The sequence below is a fragment of the Nomia melanderi genome, chromosome 13, assembly GCF_051020985.1.
Source record: "Nomia melanderi isolate GNS246 chromosome 13, iyNomMela1, whole genome shotgun sequence".
Classification (NCBI taxonomy): Eukaryota; Metazoa; Arthropoda; class Insecta; order Hymenoptera; family Halictidae; genus Nomia; species Nomia melanderi.
In genome coordinates, this window is record NC_135011.1 from 5535026 (window position 1) to 5561502 (window position 26477).

Genomic DNA, 26477 nt, shown 5'->3' on the forward strand with positions numbered 1-26477 from the left:
TACAAAACTGAAACGTTGATAATCCCTTTATACAGGAAGAAGTTTGTTTGTCTGAAATTCTTTCAGGTATCCTCGGCATTCGCGACAGAAATGATTGCGAATCTAATTTATCGGAATCAGAAGAGTTCTCACGGCGACGGTCGCTTCAAAGGGGCCATTTGTAGGACTGAGTAGGTCAATTCAAGTGATTCCTAGCAAAGAATCGTCCCCGCCTGTTTAATTCACCTTTTTGATTGAGCAAATTGTCTCGTCCGGCACGTGAAAAGACGCCTAACCGTCTTATGTTGCGAACAGGGTGGCGTGGGCGACGAAACATTTACTTCTTCCTCGTTCTTGCGTCGCTGCTGCGCGCCCGTCGACAGAACGGACGCGAAACATAATTCCGTCGTTGCTAAAGTGTTTTTAATTGCTCGCAGCGTTCATTGTTAATCGAACAACATTAATTAAACGATAAACAACATTGTAATTAAATCAATAACGCTATCGTTGTAAAGAGTTTCCAATTACTCACGGCAATCTCAAATTGTCGATTAACCGACGTTAAATAAATCAATGTTCGAAACTAACTATTCCACATTCACGGTGAACTAAACGAGTAATTTAATATCTGCGAGTATTCTCAAACTTATTACCAATTAAATGAGTAATTAATTTTCAAGCAGTACTGTACTGTTTGAATATCGAATATCCGCCATTTTGCGTGCAGCGTTTCGACGCTGTTCTTATTTTCTCCTTTTATTGATGCAACACTTGCATCGACATTGTAAAATCAATTTTATAACAATTGGTTATACAGAAATAAAGATGATTTGACGTAGTTCGCATGAAATATATCAATTTTCTTATACAGAAGAGTTAACTCTCCTTTCTCAATTAAAAATGAAACATCACGTAACACTGGAGTGTACTTCCTTCTAACTTTTTATCGAATTCTCACTCGAATATTCTCGATCGTGATATACAGTGAGGTTTCACTTGTTGCACAGTAATATTCCAGAAATTCGCTAGAAAGCATCGACAGGTAATGAGATTTCTCTAAAAACTGATCGAACGGGGCACGAAACTTCACGCTAATTAGCTTCTATCGACGTGCACGCTAACCGACGCGTAAATCATCGAAATCATCAATATCTTTCGAGTCGGCAGTCCGCAAGAACATTCTGTTCCGTGACTGCCCCCATCGTGTACGGAGAATGACGCGGTAAAAACCGAAAAATTGTCTCGTGCGTTTCGATGATTGACAGCGTACAATGGGATCGTATAGTCCCGAGAGAAAGTCGATTCTCTACGATGGAAATGAAAAAGCAGATTGGCTAACGGTCCGCGGGGAAACAAGGAAGCACGAAGAACATGATTGTTATAGCGTGCTGTAAAGTTTCGAACGGTCGGACAGGAGAAAAGATTTGTCTGGTTAAGTGTCGTTGAACTCACCGGCGAAGAGCTGGTAAGCACCGGTGAAGATGATGATGAACAGCGCCAAGAGCTTAGCGTAAGTGAAGATGTCCTGCACTCTCGTCGCCCATTTCACGTCCCAACAATTGATGAACGCGAGAATACCTGGAACAACAATATTGTTTGTCGTGTTATTTTTAGAAATTTTTTTTGGACCAGAATTATCGATTATAGAATTATCATGATTTTTGAATTTCTTTCTTTAGTTGTTGAAGATATAGAGATACTTCTAAGGGAAATGATGTAATAAACTAATTTTCTAATGGGTATTCTAAAATATAAGTCAGTTGGAATGGTAATGAATATGATGTGACATAACTGCTTGGTGATTTTAGACTTAATGGGTTTGGATGACTATAGAGTTATCATAGAGGGATTTTTGTAGGACTAGAATTGGTAATGATAGAATTATCATAGATCAAAATGATCCACTTCGGATTTCTTCCTTTACAATTATTGAAGAAATAGAGACACTTCTTAGAAAAATGATAAAATAAGTTAATTTTCTAATGAGTATTTTAATATGATATGATATAATTATAGAGTTTCATAAAGAGGATCATTATAGAGTTATTATAGGGAATGTTATAGAGTTTGCTGTGAATTTCCATGTTTTGTAGAATGATTAAAAGAAATGAAAATCGAAGGAAATTCTATTCCGATATTGGTTTTAGCGAACCAAGAACAAACCGAGATGATATTAATGTTCATTATTATCTGAACGCAGGATGTTCATTTGTCACAACCTTTCATCTCAACACAAAGACGTTCGTTTGTCTAGTGTTAAACAGATAAATCCGCCGAGCACTTAATGAATCTATTCACGGAGCATTTGACAAGTCTATTTAGCGGGCATTTAACGAATCTTTTCAATGGAATACCCGTGTGAACGTATGAAAAACTTTATTTAACGATCACGAAGAGTTAATGGGCCGCTGTGCATCTGAATCTTTCGTTACTTTCACCTATAATTTCTAATATAATTTCTACTCTAATCTTTAAATTCTCGAGAATTAAAAAGAACGTTTGAATTCGATATAAAAAGAAAATAGAACAGGAGCAACATTAAATTTTACTAATGTGATTTATACGGAACATAAAATTGGCAGTTAAAATGTAAAACTGCGGAATTGGTGATAAAATTAAAAGCGTCATGGTTCAGTCGTTCGATAAGTTTGGTGACGTAAGTCAGAGAGTTGCCTGACGTTGTCAACATGGAAAAACCATATAATGTGCGACTTTGAAGTTCATTATAATCATAATGCGCAACGGGCTATCTGGTATCGAGGAAGTTATAACTGTCGATGAGGAAAATATTGTTTAAGGGTCGTGACACGGAGAGATGGCAATTAGAACTTCATACTGAAAATATCTACAATCTTACTCGAAAATAACATTCCTCTGATGAAATGCAAAACAAACTTAAAGATACATTCTCAGAATACTGTAAATTTGAATAAACATTGTCTAAACACTGCCAATCCCGAAACATAAAGATACATTTTGTGAAACATTAACAAATGCGACACAAAATGTAGAATCTATAGAATCAATCTATCAAACTGAGAGTTCGATAAAGTTTCATTGAAAACAATTCAAATTCCCGTTATATTTCAAACTTTCTAAATACCTGAAAATAAGTATTTCCATAAAGATCTACTTATTGGTCCTCTTTGCTTCCTAATTCAATGATATGCAGAGTGCTGGTAGTAAAAAAGTATTCTATCATTTAGAGCGATAGCTCTAAATAGCTCTAAATAAAATAAATTGCTTTACTTTCTAATGATTTTGCAGTATTTAAGTAGGAGGTATATAAATGGTGTAATATTTGGACTGCATATAGAGTGGGGACCACCATAATCGCAACAACGGTTCCCAAAAGACCTCTGGCTGATTAAACACCGATCAAAGTGTTCATTGGCCTACGTATGGTGATAGATGAATATCATTATCGCTCGATATTTTATCTTACGGAACCGGTTGTATGCGGTAGCCGACCGTTGGAGACTAACTGGCACCAGTTTAGTGAACCATGACGGCGGAAGGGGTAAAAACGAGCGCGAACGGTTATCGACCAATCCCGTTGGCGAACAAGGAGGGTAGTTTCGCCGAACCAGGCCGCTGGTCAACGCGAACGCCAATCGTCGAAGATCAAACCAGCGTGATTACGTTGCAGACATTCTTTATGCTCGGGCCAAAGGTGGATGGCCTATAAACTGCTACCTTTTCTTTAACCTTTTGACTGCCAAAGATATTTCTTTAATTTTACAGAAAAAAGATATTGGAATTCGTGATTCGTAATTAGGAGATCAGAAAAATAATTTGAAAAATCGCCCTTGGAAAATCTAAATTTTCCTTTTACATATTAACAATATTACACGAGTATTACACAACTATTAAATATAATCTTTCAAAATGACTGTCACAGACTTTTCTTTAATTTTGCAACAAAAACGATTTTGGAATTCGTGACTCGTAATTAGAAAGAGATCAGAAAAATAATTTGAAAAATCGCTCTTGGAAAATCTAAATTTTCCTTTTACATATTAACAATATTACACGAGTATTACACAACTATTAAATATAATCTTTCAGAATGACTGTCACAGACTTTTCTTTAATTTTGCAACAAAAACGATTTTGGAATTCGTGACTCGTAATTAGAAAGAGATCAGAAAAATAATTTGAAAAATTGTTCCAGGAGAAATATAAATTTTCCTTTTATATTTTTATTTATAATAATTGTGTAATATTTATGTAATACTGTTAATGTTTCTTATGTAATATATTTATGACGTGGACAGTCAGGAACTTAGCGTGAATGATCCTAAGCATTCTTATTGTTTAAACTCAGATATTTTAGAAAGATATTTTCATTTTGAAAGCAAATAGGATTGCATTGCATTTGTTTGTTCTTATTTTATCGAATAAGAATCGTTGAATACATGTATAATTTACATTACCCACGACCAATTTCCAAAAAAAGCTATAAATCTCTTAACGTACAGTAAAAAAGGATTTTTTCGTATAAAATAAATGATGTTATTACAGAGATTCAAAAATGGCTTCCGGATTAATCATGCATGCGGTATATATTATACTCGACCGTTCACTAACTTTTTGTTAATGTAAATTTTCGAAAGGCGGTCTCATAAAAATGGTATCGGAAGTTTTCTTCACGCTGGAACATTACGCAAATGCACTCTGGAATCAGCCTTGAAATTTTAATTGACTCGTTAAATTGCTTTGAACGCTCTGATTAAAAAAAAAACATCGAAGTTTCACTACTTAAACGTAACAAAATAAAACGTACCATTATTCTCCCAATTAATTAAGAACTGATTATTCTTATGGAACTACAAGAGTAACTGCTTATAAGCAAATTTGTGATCATCAAATCTTAAATAAAAGACACCCAAAAATCGGCTATACGAAGCATCCAAAATAAGCTGACTTCTATCATAAACAATAACTATCGGCAACGAAATAAATTTTCAATCACGTAAAATTGTTATTCCTAACAAAACCGTTTGATCTCCTAAGTTTTCGAGCGATTCAAAAGCGTCATTACGCAAAGCTTAATATTAAATAGTAAATTTGATGATTCTGTTTTATCAAATGGTATAGCGACTGAGAAGCGGCTCTGTAGAACAAAGGATTAACCCTTTGCACTCGAAAAGCAACTCTGTCACCACATTATTTTATACAGTAAAATGAAGAAGTAAAATATTTAGTATTTTAAATTAAACTTTGTATTGCTACGTGAAATGTTGAAATAAAGCACTTTTTAAATTGTTGAATACTTTCAAACAATGTCAACTACATCTCATCGGAAAATGTTAAATATTTCCAACCAAAAATTCGCTAGAAACATTTGAACATTCTCTGATGAGATAAAGATGACATTTTATTTTAATATTTCTCGAATTGATGCATTATACAAAGTATAACATTAAAAATCAAATTTTATAGTTTTACTGTATGAAATCAAGTGGTGAGAGTCAAAACTTTTAATGGTGCTAACTTTTTCAACGATGGATTATTTATTTTTTGAGACAAACATGTAATTCTTCTCCGTTTCGCTTTAATTTTTCGTTAGGATACATTTTACACTTCATTATTTGATTTTATTGCGCGCACAATGAGAGATTTTTCAAACTAAATTCCACACTTAACTGGTTAATAATTTATCTTTCTCCAACGAGGCTTCTAAATATTTAACACTAGAACTACCGTACCAGTTAAAATGACTAATTTCGATTGTCTTGTTTCACAATCATTGATATCTTAACACATTGAACGCCGGCTAAATTTCAGCTACTACAAACGCGAGCGTCGTTGATTACATTGATACATTTTAAAACATCGATTAAACCAAAATTTCTAACTTACGGAAGAGAATAAGGAATTCGATTTAGTAAATTTTACTTTGCATTTGTGTTATACATATCTAAAATATTACATGAACGTAGGATTAGCAATTAAACGAAAAAATCCCGCATTATCACGAGGCCGGCGCTCAACGTGTTAAAAGCATTGAATATTCGAAATGATCTTGAAAATAAATAGCTTTACTTGAATACTACAATGAATATCCGAAGAAACCGAAAATAATCTATTAGAATTTTTATAGGGATTACATATCAGTCGTATTAAATCCTCGGTAGTGTTAAGAAGATTCTCCTCTGTAAAGGGTCAGTTCACCAATTGACCTCACAAAAATTCCAACCGATAATCCCGGGAAAAATGCATCTCTCGCGGTGCACGCGGTAACAAAGAGAAAAGGAAAGATTCCACCTTAAGATCGCGTATCGTGGCCGGGGCCCGGCGTGTCCTTGGCAGATTCGTCGGCAGCGTTAAAGAAAAGTAAAAAACGCCGACTGACGCAACATCCCGAGAAATATCGCGAGATTCCTTCCGCCGTTCCCCCAGCCTCGCGCGATCGCGCTCCTTCGTCTTCCCACCATTCCCTCGGGCGTCTCGCGGATCGTCTGGTACGGTTCCTCCCGTCCCCGAGACGTAGCTCCTTCTCAGTCTCCTTGTGTCCCCGTCTTGTCCCGTCTCCTGGCGTGTCCCCCTCGGCGAATTATGCTGTTATGCCGGCCAGTTGACACATTATTAAAAGATTACGTTTAATCGCAATTGGTCGTGACTCCGACGGCGAACGGTCTTTTCACTTAGACGCCATGCTCCGCGAACGCTACAGGGTGTACTGGTTTCGTTTACGTACGCATAGTTTAGAGATAAGCTTGACGTCCAGTAATCACATAGGGGCGAGCGATGTTTGCAGTTTTATAGTTTCCATTGGTTCGATGTACGTGTGTTGGTGGATAGTGTGTTTAGGGATTGGAGGGATGAGAAATCGAGAAGTAGGATAAGTAGAGCAGTGATCTGAGATATGGGAAATTGGGAAGAAGAGAGGATAGGAAATTATGGGAGGTATTAGGAATTAGGAGGCAAAATCGATATAATTAGTGATGGAGAATATTAGAAATTAGGAAGATCGATAGGAAATTAGTGATGGAGAATATTAGAAATTAGGAAGATCGATAGGAAATTAGCGATGGAGAATATTAGAAATTAGGAAGTAAGATCGATAGGAAATTAGTGATGGAGAATATTAGAAATTAGGAAGATCGATAGGAAATTAGCGATGGAGAATATTAGAAATTAGGAAGTAAAATCGATAGGAAATTAGTGATGGAGAATATTAGAAATTAGGAAGATCGATAGGAAATTAGCGATGGAGAATATTAGAAATTAGGAAGTAAGATCGATAGGAAATTAGTGATGGAGAATATTAGAAATTAGGAAGATCGATAGGAAATTAGCGATGGAGAATATTAGAAATTAGGAAGTAAGATCGATAGGAAATTAGTGATGGAGAATATTAGAAATTAGGAAGCAAATTCGACAGAAAATTGGTGATCGAAAGTATCAGAAATTAGGAAGTCTGATTAATGAAACAAATTCATTAGCTTAGTTATTGGTACCTAGATGCAATAGGTCCATTTTCTATGAAGACGTGTCAATCCAGTTGCATGAAAGATTCATCGAAACAGAAAGAATTGCATTTTTCGGTTAAAATGGGACACACTGTATGTAAGTACACAAGTGAGCATGTTCGTTTGATCGGGCCTGGTTCCGTTTGTCCCATCTGGCATCTACGCTAGAGCATTACGATGTTATTTCGATTCGATCGGACTATATTGAACTGGACGATGGTATGCTAGAAGAAATGCGAGTCGAATCGTCGCTCGTGCAATGGGGAATTTTTATGCACTTTCGGAGTGCATAAAGGTGAGCGCGGATTAGTTCAGATAATTGAATTGTTCACAGGTAAAAGTGACTAACTCTAGCTTTCGAGTTTCTTCTTAGTTTTTTGGTAAATAAATTGTTGGTAATATAGAATTATTGGAAAGAAATGTGAGGAAAATTTATAATTCAAAGGGTTAGAATAATTTCTTTTTAGTAAAAGCTGTAGAACAAATTTATCTTGTCTTCTTTGAGAGAATTTGGTTGGTCACGATCATCATTACTGTTGCCATTGATTATGATTACTATTGTATATAAATTATAGAATTTAAAGAATCCTCAGTTGCCAATCGTGCATTTTTCAGTTTTTCCGAGATTCTAGTAAGATTCCTTTGGAAAACTGGGAAATTAGATTAATCTTTCGAGGAGTTCAGTCGAAATGGAGCTAAGCGCCGCCATCCGAGGATTAACACTTTGCAATCGACTCTCAGACGCCACTTGACTTAATACGGCAACTCGCGTGGCGACTGAAAGGCGGCAATGATTGTTTTATCAGCAAAGATCCTTTGGCAGTTCGAATTGCTATTTCCGCGTAGCATAAAAATCATCGTAAGAAAATTGAATCTCATTAAGGCTAACGAGGAAAAGTAATCTTTCGAATATTCATGGAAAACTTCATGGTCTATTATTGAAACTTCATTTTCAAAAAGGACGAATTTTGTCAATAGAATTGGGAACGATTGTTATTTAACAGGAAAAACTATAACTATAAATTTGAATCGCGTGATATATAACATACGATCCATATTATATTTTATCAGAAAATAATAATCAAAAATAACTAATGAAAGCTAATATGATCTAAAAAGCAATGTAAACGCAATTTATCTAAAATGTGAATTCAAAATGGTTTGTTTTATTTATCATTAATCGAGAATGAAGTTTATTTTATTTATCATAAATTTCAAATGAAGTTTATTTTATTTATCATCAATTTCAAATTAAGTTCATTTCAATTACTATTAACCCAACGTTAAGTTTACTAAGTAACCATAATTGGTTCAGAGATTCAAAACGAGTCGTCGACGATTTCTAAGAAGTACTTAAACTTTACATACGCTCATTATGGTGGTGAAACAATTGAGCGTAAAAAAAAATTCGTTGAAGGTAGCACTTTTCACAACAATGTCTTGGTAATTACTGAGGATCGTTATGATACACATAATGAGCACAGAGACCAACGATTCTCTGAATAATTGCACGCTCCGGACAAAGATTGATTTCCCCTTGGAGTTAATCATTGATCTGCATCACTGGAAACTCGTTCCGGGAACTATGTAATTTCCTTTTGTATCACTATGTATTACTGAACGAGTGTTAATGGGAAAACGAGTTTCCTCTCCATCCTACAAACACTTCGTTGTCCTTTTCCCTGCCGAACGCGTTGAAAAAATGTGTACAAACATTTCTCCAACGAAAGCAGAATCTTAATATAAACAATTCAGACTGTTACAGTTTTCCTGCAGATTGTACACGAGTATCACGAGTATTCGTGTAGCTTTTTGATATTCCTCGATACCCTTATTTTCCCCCAAAACAGCATACAAGTAAACCACATTTCATTATTGTCTACCAAACTAATGTTAAACTGTCTCAAATGGTATAATTAATAGCTAAATGCACGTAATAAATATTTAGAAAAGTCCACAGTTCAAAAGGAAGGTGTTACTACTTCACAATCGAAAATAAAATTTTGAAAAACGAAAGATGTTCCTTCAGTAAACAGTTTGTTTCATTGAACCACAATGTTCCTACTAGTACAAACCAGGTAATATTAACTATTTGCGGACGAAGATTCGAAACGTACAAAATCTTCAACATATGAAGCTAAATTATATATCAATTGCTTAATCAATAGAAAGAAAACTATGTGCTACTCTTACTGCTCGACTAATTAAATCATTTTTCCACGCTTAGTTCCAAATCTGAACGTTTCATTCCACCGAAATGCCGACATCCATCCGCAAAGGGTTGAACAATATCACTGTTTATTACATTAATTCCTTTTCAAGTCACGATTTCACGAATGCTCACGCTCGAGAGATACTCAGCTGAAGGATTAAAACCGGCATCGATCTCGGAACGATCGTTTTTTACCCGGCGTAATACCAGCAGAATCGGTCCGAGGATTTAATAACGATGTCCTCGTACCCCTGCAAATACTTGAAAGGACTCGACTGTCGTCGTCCGCCGGAACCGTGTTCCGCGCGGTCGATCGAAGGATCAAAAAGGACGGATGCTTTCGTTCCCATTGCCGGAAGCTCGGTCCCCGATTCGTCGGAAATTAAACGGTCCGTTCCGCGAGAACGGAGCCACGTTTTCACGTCGCCGGCAGGATACTTTCACATCGTTGTATCCTACCAGCAACTCGTGGTTTCTCGCGTCGAATAGAGACAACGTTGTTCGCCGTGGAAGCCTCGCTTCCGGCCGCGGCAGAGGAGATTACGTTCCATTTCTAGCGACTGGAATTAACGCTAAAACTACCGAGCAGTTTAATTGACTTTTTCGAATTCCTCTATGGAAACTTCGAGAGTGCATCTATTGATTGAGACTTTGTTATATGTGTATAGATATTGATGATAAAGTTTTTATGTAGAGATAATTGCTTGTTTCGAAATGATGTGGTTAACACTAAAACTACCGAACAGTTAAGCTGACCTTTTCGAATTCCTCTATAGAAACTTCAAGAGTGCATCTATTGATTGAGACTTTGTTATATGTGTATAGATATTGGTAATAAAGTTTTTATGCAGAGATAATTGCTTGTGTTGAAATAATGTGGTTATTAACACTAAAACTACCGAGCAGTTAAACTGACTTTAAATTCCTCTATAGGAACTTCAAGAGTGCATCTATCAATACTTTCATTTCACCAGTTTCCATATCGCTAAATCAATTTCTTTAATCATTTCTCCGACAACCTATCTTTCTAATAATCTTTCTAATAATTGCGAAATGAAGCCAGGAATGAGTAATCTTCATCCGGTAGTTCAAGTGTTAAACATTATTTAGCAACAATTTAAGTCGACTTCGGCTCGCGCAATTGTGTGAATACGCATAAACGTATCCCAGAGAAACAGCCTCGAAGTATGCAGCGTCAACAGTTTTCACGAGGGGAACGCGAAACGGGAGCAACACGTAACGTTACACAATGGTTGCGTGGTCTCTTGCGATCGCTTTCCGCTTACTCGAACCGAAAACCGAATCGTGAAAAACCGCGTGGCACGGTTAGCCTCGATCGGAACGCGCGCGAGCACGCACACCGAAGCGCGTCCGGCGCTTGCAAAAAGCGTCAGCGGGAAATAAAGCGCGGATAATTGGCCCGCATGGATAATTAAACGCGTTGTTGCGTTGCTCGGGCGAGGATAAAAAGTCGCCGAGACACCGGAGACATTTCCGCGGGCACGTGTTGCACGCTCGGCGGTTGCGATCCTGTAAAACGATACGGGGCGGGTGAACCGCGGTCTCCAGGCGGAAGAACAACCTCGGAAACACGATATCCTGCGGTACCTTCCGTACGACGTACGGATTCTCCCGAAAAAATCGGACTGTTCTGCTCGTCCGATCGAATACGATGGTTTTTCAGTTATAGCAGTTGGTCAGATCGTAACGCGTTGGAGGAAGTTTAGATTGAATCGTAAAGGGTGACGATGGAGTAATATGGAGGAGACAATATGAAGGTATAGGCTGTGGTAAGTTGTGAAGATGTTTATGAGTTAACCCCTTGCACTACGATTACCATAGTTTCATTGCACCATTAATAGTTTCCTATTACTAATGAAGTATTTCCCACAACTAACACATCAAGCTATCTATTTTCCAAAATATTCTAGTGTCCAATATTAGGGGCTGTCCTATATTAGACGCCGTTACCCCACAAAACCATAAAAACCATGAAACAATAAAATTTGTTAATCCAATCGAGAAATTTACCTATTGCACTCGCCTTTCACAAAATTTGCTACCACCAAACCTAACGATACATCTCAATCAGTGACAAATTTTCAATTGACATTCAATCATTAAGCAGTTAACTGTAAAGCTTGACATGATACTAATTCTTTCAGCGACGGATTCTTTATTTTTTCACATAAACATGTAATTCTTCTTTGTTTCGCTTTGATCTTTCGTTGAAATATACTCTAGGTGCATTCGTCCTGCGTTCGATGAGTACACGCTCCATTGTTTTATTTTATTGCGCATAGAACGAGAGGTTTTTCCAACTAAATTCCACAGTTAACTGGTTAATCGTGATCCATGTAACTATTCTGTTACAGCTTCAGTTAAATTGATTTACAAATAAGAAAATTATTTTAGTTCCTTCGTAAAATCCAATTTCGCACTGCACGCGCGAGTGAGAGTCATTTCAGTTCAAGGGGTTAATACCTGACTAAGGAAAATGTATTTATGAAAGTAAGTACATGTAAGGAGATTGGTTAACACTAAAACTACCGGACGGGGCAAATTGGTACATTTTAGAATGTTCAGTTTACAAGTATTTCAATTGTGACAGGGCTTTTGTGAAAAGTTATGAATTTATGTAGTTGTACAGATACAACAATAAGAGGTCTATTAAATTTTGAGATACATATTGTTCTGATTTTCATACCAACTTAGAAATGAGTCACTCCAATTGCTCGGTAGATTTAGTGTTAAATAGGAGTACAGGATGATAAAAGTGTAATGTGAAGGTACAGGTAACAATGTAATGTACTACATGACGATTGAAAAATAATGTAAAAGCTAAAAAATAATGTAAAAGCTAAAAAAATAGATAAGTATCTCAGTCGAGTGAACTAAAAGGCGATTGCATTGTTTATCCGACTCCACTTTAGCAATAATTCCTCCTTAAGGATAATACTTCCTTGGGGGTATAGGCTAATTACGGAGAGTACTTCGTTAGCTTTACCACTCTACTGCTCGCTAAGCATCTCGCGGATACGACGAAATAATTAAACTGCGAAACTTTGTACACTCATAACGCAAGCTTACGAAAGGTCATAAATTTCTCGTTTCAAATTCAATTTACTTGGATAGTTCACACATTATTACAAGTATTTACCATACATTCTTAAAATCGTTAACCCCTTCCTCTAAATCACAGCATCCTTCTAAATAATGCTTGAATTAATACTAAAACTACCGGACGGAACAAATTGACCCACTTCAGAATGTTTATCTTGCAAGTATTTCAATTCTGAAGGCGTTTTCGCGAAAGATTTTCAACTTGTGGATCTAAAAAAATCCATTGTTCTAATTTTCATAGAAGATTGGACATAAATCACTCTAACATCTCCGTAATGTTAGTGTTAAGAACATCCTTAAAAAGAGACACGAATGTTATATCACTTTAAATCATCAAATTCTTACTGTAAATCACGATCGGAGCGTAAATCTTCTAAATACAGTCGAACCTGTTTTTGTGCGGTCCTTTTCTATGCGATTTCTTTTTCGTGCGATTTATTTTGTGCGATTTATTTTGTGCGGTATATGAATTCCAACGGTATTGTCGTTTTCCAAGTGATGAAAGCGACTATGAACCAGTTCATCGCAAGAAGATGCGCGTTTCGGACTACGACGAGTAGCAGTGAATTATATGCGTTGTAAAAATTCCTCCATGAGAAATTAAATTTTTCTAAAATGATTCCATATGTAATTTAATTCTTTATTTTGTTTGAAAGCACTTTCTCACTATTTCGTCAATTTCTGAACATCTCTATCTACCGCGGAAAAACAGGTTTGACTAATGTTTCAATTCAAGTGAAACCAGAAAGACTCAGGGAATCTTAAGTCGCAGAAAAAGAGTGCATCCAATCGGTACAGCAATTATTTTATGCCAGCGAGAAGCGATTCCCCAAAGGACTCATTAGACCTCGAGACGTCGCTTGCTAAATTCCCGTAAGACGCCTAGCGAGCCAGCAATCTCGGGGAACACAGGAGAGTAAGATACGTCGAAGGCTGAAGAAAAGATTATTGGGAGAATTACGAACCGTGCTAACGAGACGTTGCATTAACGTTACAAACTCTCCCCGAAGGACGCCGGCCCACGCGCATCTCGCAACAATGGGGCGGATTCCCGCGGAAAAAGCGCGGTGGAAAATAGCGAGGACGAGCCGCGGAGCAATTCCACGAGCCATTACTCGAATCGTCGGTCTCCATTGTCTTCGGGGAAACAGCGACGACGGAGGAAGCTCGTAGACAGGTTTGACAAACTGACCCTCAAGGAGAATTCAGCTGACAGACGATATTATAATCGCCTTTTCCTACGGAGAGTCCGCCAAAGAAACGGAGAAGGTCGTCCGTGAAGTATAATTGCAGAAAAATTCGTGCTCCGGAAAATTGTTCTTGGAGTATCATTGTTCCTCCGGCACGAAACGTTACAGAATGGCGCAGTTGTTCGCTAGCTTTGGAACTACTTTTGGTAAAACAGGTCGACTCGATTGCCAGTTAAAACGTTACCATCTAAAACGCAGCGTAAGGATCTTTCGATACATCGATTGTTTAATTTTCTATGAACACTTGAAGCTAATTTTTTAGGGTAAAAACAAATCGCACCTCAAACGCTCGCTGTTTCTGTAATGATTAAAATTTCGAAAGATCTGTGGGCTACATTTTAGATAATATACTTCTGTTTGTAAATCCACAATTTTTCGGATGTAACCGCCATTTTGTATGTTTTTGGCTTAGGAGAAATATAAAGCAAGAGGTTATAGGTAAATACCCAGGAGAAATTTTCACTTAATAGTTACTAACGCTAGATTTACGGAACGAGTCAATTTTACTTACAATGAATTTTATAAACATTATTTTGATTGGTGCAGTTACGCGAATGTGTATCATAATTGTCTATTCTCGGACCTTTAACCCTTTGCACTCGGAAGCTTTTCACTAGAAACATTCGACACTTTCCGGTGAGACAAAGACGACACTCTGAAACGAACTAATGAGGGAACATACGTAAATTACATTGCACACTGGTACCGAGAAATCTCGTTTTTATATAATGACACTTAGCTATGTAACTTTGCTAATTATAATAGCATTCAGAAAGATATTAAATTTGATTAGAATTGTTTATCTATTTAAAATATATTACATTAAAATATTTGAGTTTTTCAATATATAGTGATATAAATTGATCGCAATGAAAATCGGCGTCAGTGCAATTCAGTTTTCTGAAAATTAGCCAGTACGCAATGTTAAGAAACAAAGCTATTTTACATAAATATTTCACGGCTTGATGCATATATAAAACTTAATATTATATACGAGACTTTGTATATTTGTTATATCAAATCAAATGGTGACCGAGCGTCACCTCTCGAGTGCAAAGGGTTAATTTCCGAAACCTAAATAAACGAATATCAATTTCACCGAGGATTAGAACAAAGTACACAATAAATATTCGTAAATCTAGCGTTAAGAAAATATTCGTAAAGTTTATCTATATTTCGGAGGTATCTCGGTGGTGTCCCTCCCTTAACTCAGTTTAAAGCGGTCAAAGGGAACCGACCGGGATGAATGCGGGGCCCCGTACAAAAGAACAAGCTGAACAGCGATAAACCATGGAGAAATTAATTCGGTTAACCGACAATCTGACCGTGAATTACGCCGGGACGTCTTCCCAATTACAAAAGCCGGCTGAGTTCTCGGAAGGGACTGAAAATCCGCGGGACAATCGGGAACAGTTCTCGGCCGGGTCGCTTGATGAAACGACAGAGACAGTGATTGAGCGACCGAAATAGATCTTAATCCGCTTAATTTTCGTGAGAATATACAAAACTCTCTTCTCGGCCCGCCTTAAATGACATTCTACGAAGAGACAATTGTTTTGTGAAAGTATCACCGAGAAAAGTTCGTGACGGTTCTCAACCACTTGCGCTGGAAATGCCACGCACGTCGAGACGTTTCCATCTTAATATTCTCAATGATGTCTTTCGGACATTGATAATCTTTGCATTACGCCTATTAGATTACTTCGAGATGTATCATTCTATACAGAATGATTAACAAACAAAATAAGTGTACTTATCAGTGTAAGATAGGTAAAAACAAAATTCATCGCAGGAGAGTTTGTCAAATTTCTGAATTCATTTCCAACGCAAGTGGTTGACAACTACCGAGCAGTTACGCCTTTGCACTCGGAAATTTCTCACTAGAAATATTTAACATTTTTTGACAGGACAAAGATATTCTTTGAAACTAACTGGAAGGGAAATCAGAAGTGCACTGAGGAACAAAACTATTTTATTCCAATATTAAATATTAAATGTTATAGTTTTACTGCGTCAGATCAAGTAGTGACTGAGGGTCACCTCCCGAGTGCAAAGGGTTAAACTGACGCTTCGAAATTCGTCTAGAAAAACTCCAAGAGTGGATGTATTGAAATTATAATTAATTTGAAATTTAGTTTGCGCGTTGTTAAACCAATTTCTTTAATAATTCCTTAGAGAATCTTTTTAATAATTGCAAAGATAGGAAATCAGGGGTAATTTTGACCTGTTTGGTAGTTTTAGTGTTAAATCGAAGTTTAATTTGATGTGATTTGATATCAATAATATAAATACTGTTGGTAATACCAATTTTGTTCGTTGAACCAGTGGAATACTGATTGAAATCGGACAAAAATTCATTGTTAATAAGAAAACGAACTTTATATGAGAAAAATAATTTACTTTCCGTGTTTCTTTCCAGTAAGTTTCAAGATTCTTTGTTGTATCCAATTTTAAGAATGCTAATGCGAAATGGAACGATCGTATCATGCAAATATGCAGGATCTCTCGGTGACCGTTTTATTTATTTCGGAACACTTTAAGCGATATAAAATGTGAAAGTATAATTCTCCTGTGTTATCGTTTGTGAGGATAAATATAGAAATTTTTGTCTTCGGAAGATGTTTACGAGTTTCGAAGCCATTATTTTCTACGTGAATCGAGAAGTTTCGAGTAAACAATGTTTTCGTAATATTTCAGGTGTTAGTCTTATAACGAAACAGCCCAAAAATTTCAACGCTGAAACCAATCCCACGCTTAATGCACCAACAAAGATAACACTTTCAAAACTAAATTTACAAGTAGAAAAATCCACGTATGAGACAATGAATTAATTTACACCCTTCGCTGCAATGTTCAGATATATCCGAATAGATACATTTCCTTTTAGTATTTTATAATAGGTTATACACCCATGTGTATCAATATAATACACACAAAATACTAAAAACACTAACTTTCAATTTTTTATGAATTTATCGCACATTTCGAATAAAAACTTGTAATCTATCAATTAACCGTTTGCGAACGAAGATTCTTCGAAATACACGAAACCTTCAGCACATGACGCTAAACAATACATCAGTTACTTAAACAATAGAAAAAAATGAAATTACGTGATCTCTCGCTGTTTGCAATTAAATTATTTCTTTGCAACTCAGCGTTCCAAATATGAGGATTTCGATATTCCTCAAAGGGATAACCCTTTGCACTCCGTAGGCGCCTCTCAGTCGCCAATTAACAATAGAACTACCATGCCAGTCAAAATGACTGATTTCGGTTTCCTTGTTTCGCAATTATTGATACCTTAAAAACATTGATTATTCTATAGAATAGAAATGATTTCGAAAATACACATTTTCGCTTCAATACTATAATGAGTATTCGAATAAAATAATCTATCGTTACAATTTTATATAGGGTTCACATATCAATCGTATTAAATGCTCGGTAGTTCTAGTGTTAATATCACAGCAGAATTATAAAGATTAATATTCAATACTAATCTTTGTGCAACGTATCCGTATGTGGCATATTGAAAGAAATCAGTTTCGTTCAATTTATGTGTGATTCCTCCGTCGAGTCAGTTTGAAAGAATGTCGTTGGTATCTTCTTAGAAAATGTTGAGTAGTTCTAACGAGAAACTTGTGGAGTGCAAAGGGTTAATAAAGGAGCGAATGAAAGTGATGATAATTGACTCACAGATGCAGCAAGCGGCGAGTATCCTAGTCGCTTCGTCGGGCGGCGAGCAATCGGGGAACACCGGCTTCAGAACGTACACGCTGAAAGTCAAGGCCACGATGGCCTGGCTGCAAGGCCGCACTATCATGCACTCGACCCATAGTCTGATGAATGCCATGAAGGGTCCGAAGGTCTCCATGATGTACGCGTAATCGGCGCCCGACTTTCTGATCATGCATCCCAGCTCGGCGTAACAGTACGCGCCTACCTATTGTGCGAACAGAAAACAGTGGGAACGTTTTCACAGGCAATTTCATGGAATATTCGCGTGCGCCTTCGACTCGTTCGAAACTAAATTACGACTGCATTGAGTTTTCCATTGAGTCGCTCGTGTTTGATATGGTTCTGATAAAATAAACGTTGCTGGTAGGTGGATCAAAGGAACACGAATGTTGAACAGATAATAAAATAGAGTCTTGCATCAAAGGAATGTAGCAATGATTTTTTGAAGATTAGAAATATTAAACAATTTTGAAGTAGAACTGTTTTCAATTTTGTTGTAGTTCATTATATTTCAAAGAAATGTAGCAATAGTAATTTGTTAAAAATTAGAAATGTTAAAGAATAATTTCGAAGTGAAACTGTTTTCAATTTTGCTGCGGTTCATTATATTTCAAAGAAACGTAGCAATAGTAATTTCTTTAAACAAAAGTACTGGAGAATAATTTAGAAATAACATTGCTTTTAATTCTATTGTATTTAACTATATACCAAATGAACGTAGCAACGCTAATTTGTTTAGAACAGAAATATTCAAAAATAATTCAGAACCATTACTTCTGTCGTGTAATCATATTCCAAATGAATGTAGCAACGGTAATTCTTCTAAATAACACAAAAACTTAAAAATAGTTCAAAAATAAAATTCCCTTCGCTGCAGTCGATTTCAAATGAATTTCACCGGTGGTTCACGAGTCGAGTGTGAATTAACCTGCGGTCAGGACGCCAAAGACCTCGAGAGTTCACTGGTTCAACGAACTCTCCGCGAAGTGGAATGCAATCAATCGAAGAAAGGAAGGGTCGACGTACCGTGGAGAAAATGCCGGAAGCTGTCCACACCAGAAGACTGGCGTTCACGCTTCCCGTGTACTTGAGGACGCCGGTAGGGCTAACGAATATGCCAGAGCCAATAATGGAGCCGACGATAACAGTGATGCCGTTCAAAAGGGACATCTTCGCCTCCAGCTTGATTTCATCGTTCCCACCCTTATCGGCGGCCGGGACCGGGTCGTACGGCCCTTTCTCGCCATCTTTGATGCTTCCCGACTTCGACATCCTCTCTGGAACAAATCCAATTAAAAACTTTGTTAACTCAATTCACAATTTCACAAGCGACGATTTTTATTGAATTTCTCTGGCAGTCTTGAGCTACTGAGTGTACAAAATAAATTATAAACACGAAGTTCTCGTTTGTAAGATAAATCGATTTGAAATAATAAAAGGTAAATTTCAATGTAGAAATTCTCTATTATAATTTCATTTAGAACAATTCTTCGCTGAAATGAATTTTAATCGATCTCCCTTTATTTTTTCTAAAGTAAATCTAATGTAATCTTAAGAGTACTTCTACTTGCACACAAATTCTCGTTCACTTCTCCGAACAATTTAATCTACTTTATACACTGCTCTTGTTCAACATAACCAATGCATTCTCCTCGCAGCCAGTTGAATCTACAATGTGTTTCTCAAGTCTGAATTATTTATAAAGAACGAGTTTCATTCCCGCGTTTTCCGTTTGCCTCCGATCGACCTATCGGAATCGGATTCGTCCCGATAACACCACCTGTTGATCAGTTCCGGGCCACGTAAAAGTACGCTGTCCGCGTGGAACGGTGGATCCGAGGCGTTCGGTCACGTGGTTCATTATATAAAAAGCGTCGCCATTACGGTGCACGCTCGGCGGAGTTTTCTCTTATCGGTGGTACAGTTTTCCGGGCCATCCGGGGGAATTCCCTCGAGGGAGTTCACGTCGTACCTTTGAATAATGTATCCCGCGCGAAGCGAGCCACCGGTCGCTGAATCACCAGGCTTTTACTTCGTAACGGAGTGGGACGATTCGTCTTCGGAATTTCCGCGGAGATACAGGGGCAACTGGATGGAGATGAAACGCGCGGAGGAAGGTAAAGAAATAAGTCGCGATTCTGCGAGACGTTGTGATTGGAAATTGACAAATGTAAACGATGAATCGTTGAATTTGAAGATGAAGTGCAGTGAATTTGAAGATGATGTGGAATGAATTTGAAGACGATGTGGAGTAAATTTGAAAATGATGTGGAGTAAATTTGAAGATGATGTGCAGTAAATTTGAAAATGATGTGGAATGAATTTGAAAATGATGTGGAATGAATTTGAAGATGAAGTGGAGTGAATTTGAAAATGAAATGGAATGAATTTGAAAATGAAATGGAGTGAATTTGAAAATGAAATGGAATGAATTTGAAAATGAAATGGAATGAATCTGAAATGAAAATATTCAGTGATTTTTCGAGTTATCAGAGAGCCGTTCGTCTCGACAAAGAAGATTCGACGACAGGAAAATTTTATTTTAACGAAAATTTGGAACTTTTAATAGAAGTGTTAGTAACTTTTGATTGCTTATTCTATGTTCACGTTTATTCAAAAGGTTATCGATTAATAATAGAGAAGTAATATTTAATTTATATCAAAGAAAAATAAATAATACTTAGACTTATCAAATGCAGTTTAACATTTTGAACACGACATTGCATGTTAAGAGATTAAGAGCCACTTGAAATCGCGAGGACAAATATTTAATCGGGAAACTGCACTTTTCTATGTAAATACGAGTAAGTACACTCGTTTGACAACTATCAATAAATATATGCTACACCCTGCTACCCCACTGACACGAATAAACGATAACGAGCGTCGTTGCGCGATAACGAACGTCCTTCGTTCGGGTCTGTTGAATCGATAGTCGTCATTTCCGGGTGGTAAGTCATGTGTTTACCGAAATAGGGAAGATAAATCCGAGGTTTCACCAGAAATCCATGGAATTTCGTCAGTGTTTACACCGTTGCTTCCGGAGGCATTGTTAATCGACGGCCAATTGCACGCTGCACAGACAACTTATCTTCGAGGAAAAAAACCAACGTGGTCTCATTGCAATAATATTTCATGACGATTGATTTTTCATCGTTAATATGCAGTAGGTGGACTTAACTCCATGAAAACATCGTCGAAAGATAGAAATGGAAATTGGCAAAGTGAATAAAAATAGGGGAATAAATAAAAGTAATAAATAATTAACAAAGCATCACAGATTTATATACGTAGAGGAAGAAAAACTTTTAATCAATATTCAATGTTAAGATTGAAAATAAATTCAAAGTTCAACAAATTCAAAAATAAAATTCCTGTCTGTTCTAAAGAATCATCAAAAACTAAACTCCATGAAAAATCGGAATAAATTATTAAAAAAAGAATCATTACACGCCCAAATATAACAGAAATGAAGATTCAAAAGAACATCATTTCGCCTATAAAATCAACCCTAAAATAAAATTCAATCTTCTCCCAGAAGAAAACCGAATTGCCTATTCGCGTCTGTCCATCGCTCGCTGGTTCTACTTAAACCACGCGCGACACCGACATTTCCAACCACAATAAAAATTCAACGACCTCGAACGTTGCACATTCACCTCACCTTCGCATCTAGAACTCCTCAACTTCCGGTACACGAAATATACACAAAATCTTCTTTACAAAACAAATACGATGAAACATACGCACACGAGGGACTCCGTCGAGGACACTAAATCTACGTTGATCATCGAGATGACGCAATCTTAGTTTACAAGGTGTCAGTGATCCTTCGTATGCCTCGATCGAAGATCCACGACGAGTCCTTCGAGATCATCGAAGCACGATAAATCGGTTAACGCGTTTCTAATCGAAAAAGGGATTGCTGATAGAGGAACTTTGACTTTCGTGGATCGATCGCGTTGATCGTGGCATTCGATTGTGCCGCTCCCCTCTACACGGTGATCAGCCGCGAAGCGATCGGCCAATCGTCGCCGCGAACGTCGGCACACACCTTTCTATCACCTGGCGAACTTGTTCGAAGGTGACAAACCAGTTCTTCAATCGGTGGCCCGGCCGACACTGTGATCGCCTCAACCTTTTATTTCGCAGATTCCGCGAATTCGCTAATTGCTCGGCTCCTGCTCAATCCGCGCGGCGTGCCGAACAGAGAACGAGCCACGGACACGTGGACACTGATCGTGCGAGTTTGGGACACGGGATTCGATGGTCGAACTTTCCCTTTCTTCCGGGCACCTCTGTTTGGGGGATCAGATTACTCACCGGCAGGGTCACCCTAACCAATTGCAGCTTTTCGAACACTTAACACGTTCAGTGCCACGTGTACCACATGTGGTGCACGTTAATTTTTGTAACAAAATATTTTTAAGGGACACATGGTCAAGAATAGCTGTATACGTTACAGAGCACCAAAAACATCAAGAAACGATATCAAAATATATAAAATTAAGAAAAAACTTGAATATAACTTAATATTTTATTTAAAAGATCAATACAGTTCATAAGCAAAATATGACCGAAATTTCCGTGGCACGGAACGTGTTAAGGGAATAAGAATTTATTTACTCTTTTTCGAGACAGGAACATTAAATGTAACCTTTCGTACTTCGGAAATATTTCACTGGAAATACTCGACGATTTATGAGGTGCAGACATTTCCAGAAATTGACGAGAAATCTATAAATTGAGGAACAAAGGTATTTTATTTCAATATTTCGGTAAATGTCAGTTGCAGTTCATTAGAAAATATTGAGTATTTTCAGTGAAGAACTTGCAAAGGGAGTGCAAAGGGTTAAGGATCTAAGTCACGTGCAATGGTATTGCTATTAGTCAATGTAATGCTTCTGAATAATCCTTAAAATCTAAATTCTACGATGAAGAAATTTTGAATGGAAAGCAAGAGTTATGAACGCGAAATCCTACGCAAAAGTACAATCACAACGCGCGCGTGTTCTAGCGCGTTGTCACATCAACACGCCGTAAATATTTCACTTTAATTCCCTAGTCGACGAACGGTAGACGCGCCGAGCGTCAATCGTTGTGCGACCACGAGAGAAAATGTTGATCGATGTGTCGTATCAACAACTCGCATACGGCGTCGATGGCGCGGTAAAAAGGAAAGGAAAGTAAAAAATCAAAAATACGTAAGAAATTTCGGGGAATCACCGATAAACGGATGCAATGATATCGATTCTGCGCTGACCGCAACACAGAAATCTCATTGTTTACGTCATTTCACGGGCTACTGCCTGTAATCATTGAAATTCTAACAGATAACTCGTTGAGCGTGAAGAGAAATCGGGAAAGAACGGTGTGTTCTTATTTTGATAAGAGAAGACAATTAATTCTGTCTTATACAAATTATGTTGCAAATCAATTTCAGTATTCAAAGAAAAGTTTTGTTGTTTATAAATAGATTTTGTTAATGTAAAAGTCGCGTAAAGGTGCAATTTTGAAATTAAAAATAATCTTGAATTGTGTCGTAAGTTTTCGTAGCATTAATTTTTGAAATATGACTTATCTTTTCTCAGACACTTTCAATATTAAAACATAGAATCTTTCTCGAAGTAGTAAATAATTAACTAATTCATTAAATGATCATATTGTACAATGCAAGGTTCTGAGGCCCATTGGATCCGACGTATTGGAAATGTTTCCGTTGTCATCGAGGAACAGATAATTTAACAAACATTTACAAACAAATAACGTTTAGTCAGAGAGACGAAATTTGTAAATGGTTATTAATCAGTGTACGACCAACGGAACACGTAAATACAGAGTCATCATAAATCATTGTATAATTTGTCTGACCCTCGCGGGCCAACGATAAAACTGAATCGTCGGATTGATAAGGAGCTATTAAATTCAATTGCTTTCATTTACTTGTAGTCGTTGAGGTGCACGTATCGAACAAAGCACTAATCACTCCGCATCGTTAGCCACATTCTCTTATCGCTCTTCCTCAAGTTAATCTGTTACCTTCTTAATATTCATTATATAAGAACCGCTAATCCTGACTTAACGTTGATCGCAACCGATGCGCGTATGTAAACACCGTGAAATGAGAAGATGTCACTGATAACGATGATACCACGATTTAAAAATAGTCTGTTTACGTTTATATTTAACTCAATTGTTTCGCGACGAAATTTCGGTGATCGTTTATTTCTTAACTATCTAGTGTTAGTGGTAGATCGATTGGTTCTATCAGTTGTGAAATAATTAATATTAAATTGAATTCGATCTGCGAAATACGAGATATTTTTATACAGAGGAATATTTACTTGATTGGTAACTGTTTCGCCTTCAGCTTATATAAAGATGAAATCAAATTCAGACATCGAAGTATATAAATACATGTATCTGTAAATATCCTTATTAATTTTCCCAGGAAAAACGTTGCCAATTTATATCAGACTAAATATAAATGTTTCTCCAACTGATGTTTCATTAATATTGCTGACGTCAGCTGGAGGAACGTGTACATTGAATTTAATGCAAGACTGAATGTTTTTCTTCGAAAAATTCAGCGGGACATTTATAAATTAATAAACACGCAAACTCTGCAATTTTGAAATAAGTTCGAGCAAAATAACACTAACTTCACATTGCCCTGTTATCAGGACACTGAAAACGTCAACGTGACTTCTCAGTAGTAGATTACACAACACCGATTCCATTTCAATTCAACGAAATCCTGTTCCGATCTGGAACAAGAAACTATTCGATTCATCTGTGATCCAACGAAACGACGGTTACGGGAAGCGAATATCCTCGTAACTGATCCAACAACGTAAATGCAGATCCGATCCAACCGAATAAGGGTTGATACAGTAGTTCGCTAAAATATTTCGTAAATCGATGATACTGTAATCTTTGTTTATTAATTTCTGTATTACTTAGTAATTAAATATAATTCTGTTTAGTAATTACTATACTTAACCCCTTGCTCTATGATTTATTTTTCTTTATTTTTTGATTTATTTTTTTTTATAATCATTGAAAACAGAAGACACGTATTCAATTTCAAAGGAATTCAGTAATATTTATGTTAAATTCTACTTAACACTTTGCGTACCGGTTAATTCTTAGAAAACTGGCCGATTTTTCAATGAGATCAACTTATAAGTTCGTGGTGCATCACTATGTGAAAAATATTCAAATATCTTATTACTTCATAAGTATTAAACAAGTAATCAGTTCTAATAAAGTTTAATATTCCTTTAAATGATGTGGAAGTCGCAAAATTACAACGATAGGTTTAAATAAAAACGAAATCTTAAAATCTTCACCACTACTCACACATTGTTATAAGTCAAGGGATTAATATGAACCCGAACGAGTTAAATAATATTTATATTTGTCAAATTCTACTTAAAATCTTCACCATGATTCACACATCATTGCAAGGCAAGGGATTAACATGAATCCAAACAAATTAAATAATACATAAGCTTGTCAAATTCTATTTGAAACCTTCACCAGTCCATTGTACCGCAAGGGGTTGAACACAAAAACCGACTAGCAACCAGTTCAACCGAACACAAACGAGCAACAACGTTCTGAATCACATACCGAAAGTCCCGTACGTGTACCGCATCGTGGATCCCCAGTCCCAGCGATGGATCACAGAAAAAATCCTCATTTCTCAGGCACTAACGCGGCGAACGGGGTTTCTACGAGCAACTATCGAGGCAGACGGCGCCATTTCCGCGCGTCCCGAACCGGCAAGACGCTCCGCGGACCGGGAGGAAAGGGTCGAAGCGAAATCGTGAGTCCGCGGATCGAGAAACGTCAAGATTGAACGTGTCGTTGCTGTCGTCGCGTACACGAAACGCGATTCGAGGCAACGTAAAACGAAAGAGTCGCGATAAGTAACGCGATCAACGAGGAGAAGGAGGTCTGTCTCCTCTCTTCTTCTCTCTTTCCCTCTTTCCCTGTTCATCGAGCGATTTACGCACGGAAGGAGGATAGAGGAAGAGGGAAGGGGAGAGAGTGAGACGGATCGATGCGTAATTGAATCCGCTCGACCACCGAGGGGCAACCTGAGAATAGGACACACGAGGATCGTCGCGGATCGAATTTTCTGCGGCGATTCTTGAACTGTTTTTCTCTCGACATGGCTCTAGATTCGTGTGTCCGCGTTTTCCCATGATCGACATTTGCGAAACGCGTCTTTATTTAGAATAGGACAGGTGATTTCTGTTGATTCTCGGTTGAATGCGACGGGTGCAAAAGAAAAGTGAGGGTTGAACATTTTTAACAAATTAAATTGACTAACACGAGCTAAACTGACTTTTTGAAATTTCCGTCAATGCGAGAGTGCATCTATTGAGAATCCGATTGATTCACAATTCAGTTTGAGTAGTGTTAAATATTTTTTAATAGTTTCTCAGGGAAACATCTGTTGTCTTTGTAATAATTGCGAAAAGGAAAAATCAGGAATGGGTCATTTTGAACTGTTTAGTAGTTTTAGTGTTAAAGAAATATAGGGAAAGTGAGAGAAACGAGTGTTGAGATTCGTAAAGTGGGAAGTGATTTGTTTTTTAATGGTTTATAGGTTAATTGGTGAAGTTGAATGATCTTTAAGAGACTGTACCATAAACAGTTCAGTAGAATTGAATGTAGGTTTTG

The 26477-nt window shown here is 37.1% G+C and overlaps 1 protein-coding gene across 6 annotated transcripts in view; it reads right to left on the reverse strand.

Moving 5' to 3' along the window:
- The window catches only part of LOC116423995 (Y+L amino acid transporter 2), a 43354-nt gene that overhangs the window by 8820 nt on the left and 8057 nt on the right, over window positions 1-26477 (reverse strand). For 2 of the 6 annotated variants that reach the window (XM_031969848.2, XM_031969846.2), the window contains exons 1-4: window positions 25419-25696; window positions 18810-19060; window positions 17742-17988; window positions 1432-1557 (exon numbers count right to left, since the gene is read on the reverse strand). In XM_031969848.2, coding sequence (XP_031825708.1) covers window positions 1432-1557; window positions 17742-17988; window positions 18810-19060; window positions 25419-25488 — 694 coding nt within the window. In that variant the 5' untranslated portion in view covers window positions 25489-25696. Of the gene's footprint in view, window positions 1-1431; window positions 1558-17741; window positions 17989-18809; window positions 19061-21837; window positions 21996-25418; window positions 25697-26477 lie in introns of those variants that run through there. The other 4 variants (XM_031969850.2, XM_076373333.1, XM_031969849.2 and 1 more) reach the window with 3 other exon arrangements.